Source organism: Hyperolius riggenbachi, chromosome 8 (assembly GCF_040937935.1).
Source record: "Hyperolius riggenbachi isolate aHypRig1 chromosome 8, aHypRig1.pri, whole genome shotgun sequence".
Lineage (NCBI taxonomy): Eukaryota > Metazoa > Chordata > Amphibia > Anura > Hyperoliidae > Hyperolius > Hyperolius riggenbachi.
In genome coordinates, this window is record NC_090653.1 from 238525355 (window position 1) to 238535916 (window position 10562).

General features: G+C 45.4%; 1 protein-coding gene across 3 annotated transcripts in view; it reads left to right on the forward strand.

The window, feature by feature from the left end:
• The first annotated feature begins 5395 nt into the window (after positions 1-5395).
• The window catches only part of IQSEC2 (IQ motif and Sec7 domain ArfGEF 2), a 394948-nt gene continuing 389781 nt past the window's right edge, over positions 5396-10562 (forward strand). For all 3 annotated transcript variants that reach the window (XM_068248403.1, XM_068248411.1, XM_068248410.1), the window contains exon 1: positions 5396-5963. In XM_068248403.1, coding sequence (XP_068104504.1) covers positions 5533-5963 — 431 coding nt within the window. In that variant the 5' untranslated portion in view covers positions 5396-5532. The remainder of the gene's footprint in view (positions 5964-10562) is intronic.

The following is a 10562-nucleotide window of genomic DNA, read 5'->3' on the forward strand; positions in this document are numbered from 1 at the left end:
CAGACCAGGGCTGGAGCAGTATCTGGGGACGCATACATCAAAAAAGGGCGTCGGGAAAAAAGGGCGCGTGGTGTAAACAATAAGCAGTATTATCGTTTATAAAAATATTGTGTAGAATTTCATTTACAAATAGTGTTTTATGAATTTATAAATCATTAAATAATGTCTATGAGATCGGCAATTCTTAAAACGTTAATCTTCCCTGTTTCTAAACTGAAACTTATATTTACGTTTGTTAAAAACCCTCCCTGTACCTATCCCTAACCCCTAGACCCCCTGGTGGTGCCTAAGCCTAAGACCCCCCTGGTGGTGCCTAAACCTAAGACCCCCCTGTTGGTGCCTAAACCTAAGACCCCCCTGTTGGTGCCTAAACCTAAGACCCCCCTGTTGGTGCCTAAACCTAAGACCCCCCTGGTGGTGCCTAAACCTAAGACCCCCCTGTTGGTGCCTAAACCTAAGCCCCCCCTGGTGGTGACTAAACCTAAGACCCCCTATGGATAATAATGTTTTACAAACATTAATAAATAAAAAATGTAAATAAAAAAATGTAAATAATTTTTTGGGGTGGATAATAATGTTTTAGAAATGTTTTAGAAATAGTGATTTAGTATCTTTATAAACGTTATTCGTCACAGGCTCATTTTGTAAAGTTAAATCATCACAAGCACAGTTATAAAACCTTAAAAATCTCCGGGCGCCGTTTGTAAAACGTTAATATTCTCCGGCGCCTTTTTTTCCTATTAAACGATATCCCGGCGCCCATTAAACGATATTTATAATGGAAGTGAATGGGGTGCCCTTTTTGTCCACTTGTCTCATGCGCCCAAATCTCCTGCTTCCTCTGGGGACAGGCATACGTTGAGACACCATAATATCTGCAGGTATCCGGCAGCTCACAGCACTGCCCCCTTTATTTCCCTGCTACAGTTGACTTTACAGTTGACAATTGTCTGTGAGCTGTGGTGGGACCTCTTGTCTCTGTATCAGTGAATAGTGAGCCATGGTTGGACCTCTTGTCTCAGTATCAGTGAATAGTCTGTGAGCCATGGTGGGACCCCTTGTCTCTGTATCAGTGAATAGTCTGTGAGCCATGATGGGATCCCTTGTCTCTGTATCAGTGAATAGTGAGCCATGGTGGTACCTCTTGTCTCTGTATCAGTGAATAGTGAGCCATGGTGGGACCTCTTGTCTCAGTATCAGCGAATAGTCTGTGAGCCATGGTGGGACCCCTTGTCTCTGTATCAGTGAATAGTCTGTGAGCCATGATGGGATCCCTTGTCTCTGTATCAGTGAATAGTGAGCCATGGTGGTACCCTTTTGTCTCTGTATCAGTGAATAGTGAGCCATGGCGGGACCTCTTGTCTCAGTATCAGCGAATAGTCTGTGAGCCATGGTGGGACCCCTTGTCTCTGTATCAGTGAATAGTTTGTGACCCATGGTGGTACCTTTTGTCTCTGTATCAGTGAACAGTAAGCCATAGTGGTACCTCTTGTCTCTGTATCAGTGAATAGTCTGTGACCCATGGTGGTACCTCTTGTCTCTGTATCAGTGAACAGTAAGCCATGGTGGTACCTCTTGTCTCTGTATCAGTGAACAGTAAGCCATGGTGGTACCTCTTGTCTCTGTATCAGTGAATAGTCTGTGAACCATGGTGGTACCTCTTGTCTCTGTATCAGTGAATAGTCTGTGAGCCATGGTGGGATCACTTGTTTCTGTATCAGTGAATAGTGAGCCATGGTGGGATCACTTGTTTCTGTATCAGTGAATAGTGAGCCATGGTGGGACCTCTTGTCTCAGTATCAGTGAATAGTGAGCCATGGTGGGACCTCTTGTCTCAGTATCAGTGAACAGTAAGCCATGGTGGGATCCCTTGTCTTTGTATCAGTGAACAGTAAGCCATGGTGGGACCTCTGGTCTCTGTATCAGTGAATAGTCTGTGAGCCATGGTGGGACCTCTGGTCTCTAGATAAGTGAAAAGTCTGTGAGCCATGGTGGGACCTCTGGTCTCTGTATCAGTGAATAGTCTGTGAGCCATGGTGGGATCCCTTGTCTCTGTATAAGTGAATAGTGAGCCATGGTGGGACCTCTTGTCTCTGTATCAGTGAATAGTGAGCCATGGTGGGGCCTCTTGTCTCTGTATCAGTGAATAGTGAGCCATGGTGGGACCTCTGGTCTCTGTATCAGTGAATAGTGAGCCATGGTGGGACCTCTTGTCTCAGTATCAGTGAATAGTCTGTGACCCATGGTGGTATCCCTTGTCTCTGTATCAGTGAATTATCTGTGAGCCATGGTGGGATCCCTTGTCTCTGTATCAGTGAATAGTGAGCCATGGTGGGATCCCTTGTCTCTGTATCAGTAAACAGTAAGCCATGGTGGGACCTCTTGTCTCTGTATCAGTAAACAGTAAGCCATGGTGGGACCTCTGGTCTCTGTATCAGTGAATAGTCTGTGAGCCATGGTGGGATCCCTTGTCTCTGTATCAGTGAATAGTGAGCCATGGTGGGATCCCTTGTCTCTGTATCAGTGAACAGTAAGCCATGGTGGGACCTCTTGTCTCTGTATTAGTGAATAGTGAGCCATGGTGAGGCCTCTTGTCTCTGTATCAGTGAATAGTCTGTGAGCCATGGTGGGATCCCTTGTCTCTGTATCAGTGAATAGTGAGCCATGGTGGGACCTCTTGTCTCTGTATCAGTGAATAGTGAGCCATGGTGGGACCTCTGGTCTCTGTATCAGTGAATAGTCTGTGAGCCATGGTGGGATCCCTTGTCTCTGTATCAGTGAATAGTGAGCCATGGTGGGATCCCTTGTCTCTGTATCAGTGAATAGTGAGCCATGGTGGGATCCCTTGTCTCTGTATCAGTGAACAGTAAGCCATGGTGGGACCTCTTGTCTCTGTATCAGTGAATAGTGAGCCATGAACAGGTTTTTATGTGGCTCAGATTGCATGCTATAACTGTCCTCACACAAGCAATTAATGTTCCATGAAAAGAGAAGGAACAGCATTTGGCACATGCAATCTATATAAAAAAAAGTTATTGTTCCGGCCACAAATCATAAATTGGTTAAAAAGCAGACATATAGAAATCCTTGCTACCCATTTCCTAGAGGGCTGTGGGGTGAGGTGGGAGCTCACCACTTCCACCTCACCCCACAGCCCAGTAGGAAACGGGTAGGAAGGATTTCTATGTCTGCTTTTTAACCAATTTATGATTTGTGGCCGGAACAATAACGTTTTTTTTATATATAGATTGCATGTGCCAACTGCTGTTGCTTCTCTTTTCATGGAACATTAATTTATCTTCTATAAGCCACTCCACATCTGAGGTAAGACCACTTATTTACTCCTAATAGTTTAGACGAGCTTTATAACCCCCGGGGCGCCAATTCCCTCCCATTGTATCAACCAGGCCCCAATTAGGGGTCTAACCTGTGATAGTGTCCAGTGTTTTTTTTTCCTTCGGAGAGCGACCGACTGCACCGAAAGAGAACATTGACCCTATTTGCATGAAGATGGAATTCTCCACAAGTCCGTTTTTGTGGTTGCCTCTAGCAACCCACCTTTGCAAGTAGTATTCTACTTTCTTTCCGTCTAATAGCTTTAAAATACTACACTATATTGTTTCTCCTGGTTTTTCTGTTTGTTTCCTTTTTCTTCCAACTCTGAAGTTAATCAGCTGAGGTCCCCTCATCGGATGCACCCACCTTTGCTCTGTAACCACACCAAGCGAATGCTACCATTTCATTGTATTATATGACAACTTAAATGAATGGCTGTAGATCCCTAAAGGTAGCCACTAATGGTCCAATTTCCAGCACGATCAACCAATATAATTAATGTGCTTGGTCAAAAGCAACTGGGTACACTAATAAGAAGGGAATAGGAACCAAATCTAATCTGATCAATGGAATCATACCTTCAAACTTTTTGAGATAGGAAAGGGGGACACTTTACAACACACTCTTGCCACACCTCTAAGTACACCCCCTCCACACCCTCACCATAGATATCACAAAGAAATTAATATCAAAAGATGTAGTTATATCATTCAAACACACTGGTAATCTCTATCATCATTAGAAAATAAGAAATATACTGTATCTATTACAGGGAATAAAGTTTTGCGTCAATTAAACAATTTTTTTCTGTAGAAAAATACATACGGTATATTTTTAAATCTGTACATCAGTCTTGAAAGAGGGAAAAAACAAGGAAGCAAGGGGGCAGAGGTATTTGGTTCCCAAAGAGGGACAGTCACTCTAAAAGAGGGACAGTTGAGAGCTGCCTGTGATGAAACTCAGCCGAAAAATGGATAGATTCCATTGATTGCATTGGGTTTGTGTTCCCTTCCTGTTAGTGAGACCTTATTGTTTCTGATTGATTGCATTCATAGCACCCAACTGTCCCTCTTTTAGAGGGACAGTCTCTCTTTGGGAGCCCAATCCCTCTGTCCTGCTTTCTCCCTCTTTCAAGACTGATGTAAAGATCTATGGTATGTAACTATCTGTATTCTTCTACTGAATAATGTTTTTGACTCAAAACTTTATAACCATCCTTTAAATTTATATATTTCTTATTTTTAAATGTAAATATGAAGGAAAATGAACCAGGATAGAAAGGACCAATGCGGATTGAATAACAAAACATCATATTTTTCTTATGAACTCTTTATGGTATGTGTGACGAGATGTGTTAGGGTTGTAGGGTGTGATTAGGGGTGTAGCAGGGGCAGAGCTTGTGCCCCTCTTTCTCACCTCAAAACGTTTGGAGGTATGTTGCAGTCAGTGTAATCTGGTCCTTCCTTTCTCTGAAGAATGTGGTGTTGCCATGGTTGCATAGAACTGCAAATTGAGTTTATGATCAGCTGAGTGCAAACTGAAATGGAAATATAAGTTTTAATATCATTCATTTACAAAAAAAGGACTTGTACAGCGCTGTTCTATTTCATCGTTATTTTTGAAGGAAAGTTGAAGGAACTTCCCAGCAGCAGCTACATTCTGTAACCGCAGCGACAGCTCTCTCCTAGTCTCCTCACATCGTTCACTTTCTGTCAACCTAAAAGCAAACAGCAGCCACCACATAGGGGAAAGCTACAGCACTAGCCACGTGTTTCCAAAACAGGTTCCTCCGGCTCCTCTATTTATTTTCTTTTTTTCTTCAGCACGGTGCATCATGGGACTCGTAGTCCGCCCGACCGTTCCTCAGTCAGTCCTCAGCAGCCCCCACAGGTGTCACTTTTGACAGGTCCGGAGGTGGGCGGCACGCGTCGCTGCGCCCACACGCCAGCGGATTGGCTAACGTTTGCTTGCGCACCACACCCCCGAAACTCCATTGGCCGCTGTCTGACAGCGACCCCGCCCCGCTGCTCGCCCACGGCTCCTCCCGCCCTGTCAGTGCGCAGTGACTCTGCAGCAGCAGCCGCCGCGGCAGCAGCATCGTGCGCTCCGCCCCCGGCAGGCACCATGCCCGGCCGCCCGACCTGAGGCGAGCCCTCCGCAAGCCGTCCGAGCTCCGTCAATCCCCCTCTCCTGACCATGGAAGGGGGAGCCGGCCCGGGCGCCAGCCCCGGCGGGCAGGAGTCCCCGAACCGGGCCGTGGAGTACCTGCTGGAGCTCAACAACATCATAGAAAGCCAGCAGAAGCTGCTGGAGAGCCAGCGGCGCCGCATCGAGGAGCTGGAAGTGCAGCTGGACCGGGTCAGTCAGGAGAACCGGGATCTGAGGGACAACCAGGTGCTGCGCTCAGACTACAGGGAGCCGGGCGGAGGAGGAGGCGGCTGCGGGGGATACCACCACCACCCGCCGCATCATCACCATCACCCGCAGCATCACCACCGAGGAGAGACCTACTCCACCCCGCCGCCCCATCACCGGGCCAGCCGCTCCAACCGGGCCACCTCCCGCAGCTCCAGCCCCGGGCCCGGACACAGCACCAGCAACAGCCCGGCCACCACCCTGCAGAGGAAGTGAGTATGACAGCTGCCTGTGTGTGCTCGGGTGGCGGGCAGGATGCTGTGTGTGGGGACCATGGAACTCCAGAGAGATGCAGGATGCTGTGTGTGGGGACCATGGAACTCCAGAGAGATGCAGGATGCTGTGTGTGGGCACCATGGAACTCCAGAGAGATGCAGGATGCTGTGTGTGGGGACCATGGAACTCAGGCTGCTGTGTATGGGGACCATGGAACTCCAGAGATGTGCAGGATGCTGTGTATGGGGACCATGGAACTCAGGCTGCTGTGTATGGGGACCATGGAACTCCAGAGATGTGCAGGATGCTGTGTATGGGGACCATGGAATTCCATAGATGTGCAGGATGCTGTGTGTGGGCACCATGGAATTCCAGAGAGATGCAGGATGCTGTGTGTGGGGTCCATGGAATTCCAGAGAGATGCAGGATGCTGTGTATGGGGACCATGTAACTCCAGAGATGTGCAGGATGCTGAGTGTGGGGACCATGGAATTCCAGAGAGATGCAGGATTCTGAGTGTGGGGACCATGGAACTCCAGAGAGATGCAGGATGCTGTGTGTGGGGACCATGGAATTCCAGAGAGCTGCAGGATGCTGTGTATGGGGACCATGTAACTCCAGAGATGTGCAGGATGCTGAGTGTGGGGACCATGGAATTCCAGAGAGATGCAGGATTCTGAGTGTGGGGACCATGGAACTCCAGAGATGTAATGGGGACCATGCAGAGAGATGCAGGCTGCTGTGTGTGGGTACCATGGAACTCCAGATACAGAGACTGCTGTGTATGGGGACCATGGAATTCCAGAGATGTGCAGGATGCTGTGTGTGAGGACCATGGAATTCCAGAGAGATGCAAGATGCTGTGTATGGGGACCATGTAACTCCAGAGATGTGCAGGATGCTGAGTGTGGGGACCATGGAATTCCAGAGAGATGCAGGATTCTGAGTGTGGGGACCATGGAACTCCAGAGATGTAATGGGGACCATGCAGAGACATGCAGGCTGCTGTGTGTGGGTACCATGGAACTCCAGATACAGAGACTGCTGTGTATGAGGACCATGGAACTCAGACATATGCAGACTGCTGTGTGCAGGTACCATGGAACTCCAGAGATATGCAGGCTGCTGTGTATGGGGACCATTGAACTCCAGAGATATTAGGCAGGATGCTGTGTATGGGGACCACGGAACTCCAGAGATATGCTGGCTGCTGTATACGGGCACCATGGTACTCCAGATATTTACAGGCTGCTTTGTGAGTATTGCAGAACCCCTTGTAGGTGACTGTATGTTGGCACTGAAATATCTAAACAGACAAACTCATAGATATGTAGGTTGCTGTACATTGGTACTGTGGAGCCTCTGGACATGTGGTTTTCTGTGTATTGGCATCGTGGAGCCTCTGACAGAGTTTAGGCTGCTATGTTCTGGTTTCTTCTACAACTGTGCATGTTGCATGCACAAAACAGTGCTGGAAAGTCACGATGGGACCATACAGTGAAGCATCTAGTACAATGAAAGTATGCTTCAGTGCCACTGTAAATATGCACGCTATCCAGTAAACATACAGCATGCTGTGTCACCCCAATGGGGCCTGTTTCTCAGTATGCATTGTGAACGTACCATAGGAATATCATTGCATTGCAATGATAGTCCGTTGCAATGGAGTCAGGGTAAAAGAACCCTTTATGTGAAAATACTGGACATTTAGTTTGCTGCTTATTGGTACAGTGTAACCCTATAAATATGTGGACTGCTCTGCATTTTGACTGTGGGGCCCCTAAACATTCGGACTGCTGCATACTGATGCTGCAGAAGCCTGAACACGTGGGCTGCTGTGTACTGGGATGGCAAATCACTATCAATGTATGGGCTGCTGTAGAATGCATAAACATGTGGGCAGCTGTGTATTGTTCCTGTGGGACCCATAACATTGTGGACAGGAGTGTACTTCTGCTGCACATCCTATAGACATACAGCGTGTTTTCAAGCCGCAGAACCATTTGTGGTAAACAGTTGGCTGTCTGTTGTTAGCACAGAACACCTACAGTAGTGGGAATGGATGATATGTAGGTCGCTGTGCATTTATACAGTGAAACCTCCTAGCATGTAGATGTGATGTGTTCTTATTTTGGAACCCATAAACTGGTGGTGAGTGACATTCTTCCAGGAGGAAAAATCCCATTTAGCCGGAAATGTAAATACTGTATTCATGAGCTACTCAGATTTTAGATTTTAAATTAATGGTCAGGAATGGTAAGATTCCCAGTTGCAGCTTATTCAAAGTAAAATTAAAGAGGGCTCTTGATTCTGGTTGCCTCCTATGCATTTCTGGTAGAACTGGAATCTGTATACGGCCTCTTGCACACTGCAAGCGATTCCGATTCAGAGTCCGCTTTTTAATCAGTTTTTGCATCCGATTCAGATTCCTATTTGCAGTTTGTTCCCTGCACACTGCAAATCTGAATCTGAATCGGATGTAAAAACTGATTAAAAAGCGGAATCTCAATCGGAATCGCTTGCAGTGTGCAAGAGGCCTACAAGTGGAATTTGCTCATTGGTTCTCTAGACACACAGAGCATTGTGCCTTAGAACTGTGGAACCCCTACATAGGAACTAAAAGTCTGCAAAAACTATTTTGACTCTTTGTTCTTCCATTGCAGTTGTTTTTATTGGATAAAACTTTGCCCTAATGTTGATTTTGGTTTATTCTGTATGACTATCTAAAGCTTGCCCTACACTATACAATATTTAGCCCATTTCGACAATCAAATTTAAAATTGAGCTAAATATTTGTTTACGGCTGAAACTCATCGATGCCATGAGCATTCTGGTGATCGACCCTTGGGCGACATTCAATAATTGGGGCATGGTGGCTCTTTGGCCGACATTGTGCGCGAAAACGATTGAAACGTAGATTGTGGGAAAATTGCGGTCCTATTGAACATGTGGCAGTCTAGTATTCTATAGCAGTCTAGTATTCTATAGCCAGCTTTAGGAAATGCTGGTTGCATGATTGTATTTTGTTTTTGTATCTGTAAGTTTCTCTGTCATCATCGCCCATCAATGGAAACAAACGGATGAACAATTGGTATGGCTCAAGTGTGACTTCCACACAGGGCAGATGTTCTGGTACCCACAGATATGCAAGTCTGTAGACTGGCATTGTACATAGTCTTGGAGGAGTCCCTTTTTAACTACTTATCATGGAAGCATTGTAATTCTTGCCAAAATGTTGCCTTGCAAAACACACAAGTGGTTTTGAAACATAGGCTTGGTTTACTGTAATAGAGTATAAGTTAACAGAGTAGCAACTCTTGGCTACATGATTTCACCGGTACTTGAATTGCTGTAATGTCAGCCAATGAAAGATTCTAGGGCACCCACTTTACTGGCTTATCTGCTTGCTATTAGGAGTTCAGGGCATACATCCTGGTTTCCTGGAATTGCCACATGTCTGGGGAAAGGCCAGCCAAAATGATCAGTTGGGATTTACCTGTAATAGGTTTACAAAAATGTTCTTTTGTTTTGCATGGTCTACTTATCGCAGACCTTTTTACCATAAAGAGTTGTTACCTACAGCAAAGTCATCATTTCCAAAATACCTATGGGGATCTTCTGTATATGACCATGTGCCAGTGTCCCACAAGTGTAAAACACACAGCCAATGTTCAGCATTTGGGTATGGGTTGTGCGCTACTGTGTGCATTGGCATAGTGGTAACTAAATATATAATTTTTTTTTAAATTTTATAAAATCTTTTTTTACTGAGGAATCTGACCGACGGTTGTCAAACTGGCTAGTACAGTAGTTAGAAATAAGTCACGCTGATATTGCAAAAGCCCGCAGAGGAGAAGATTTTGGAAGGTGTTTTTTTTTTTTTTTTTTTAAAGAATGTTAATTTTACATCTGCTAAGCAGCTGACGTCTGCCAAATAATCAATAGGCATAAGAGGTGGCCATTAAGGATACTTTTCTTCGGATGATTGATTCTCCAAAATCGATTGTAATATTGTTTGGGTCACTAACAGAAGTAAAGCTGCTATCCAGTTTGATCAGATTCATGGAAATGATCCAAAAACCTGAATCAATTTGATATTATTATTATTATTGATTCAGAGAATGGCTTATCCGACGAATTATATTGTTAATGATCGCCTTTTAAAGAGAAACTCCGACCAAGAATCGACCAAGAATTGAACTTTATCCCAATCAGTAGCGGATACCCCCTTTTACATGAGAAATCTATTCCTTTTCACAAACAGACCATCCTCATGCGCTGTATGACTGATATTGTGGTGAAACCCCTCCCACAAGAAGCTCTGAGGACCGTGATACTTCTGGCAGTTTCCTGTCTGTGAACCTTGTTGCCTTGTGGGAAATAGCTGTTTACAGCTGTTTCCAACTGCCAAAACAGCATGCAGCAGCTACATCACCTGCCAACAGTAAAAATGTCACCATGTAATAAATGTCAGAATGTAAATCAGGGATTTAAAAGATTTTACAATGGGCAAACACAGACTAAATCATTTGTACATAATTATTGTAAAAATAAAGCACTTTTTTATTACATTATTTTCACTGAAGTTCCTCTTT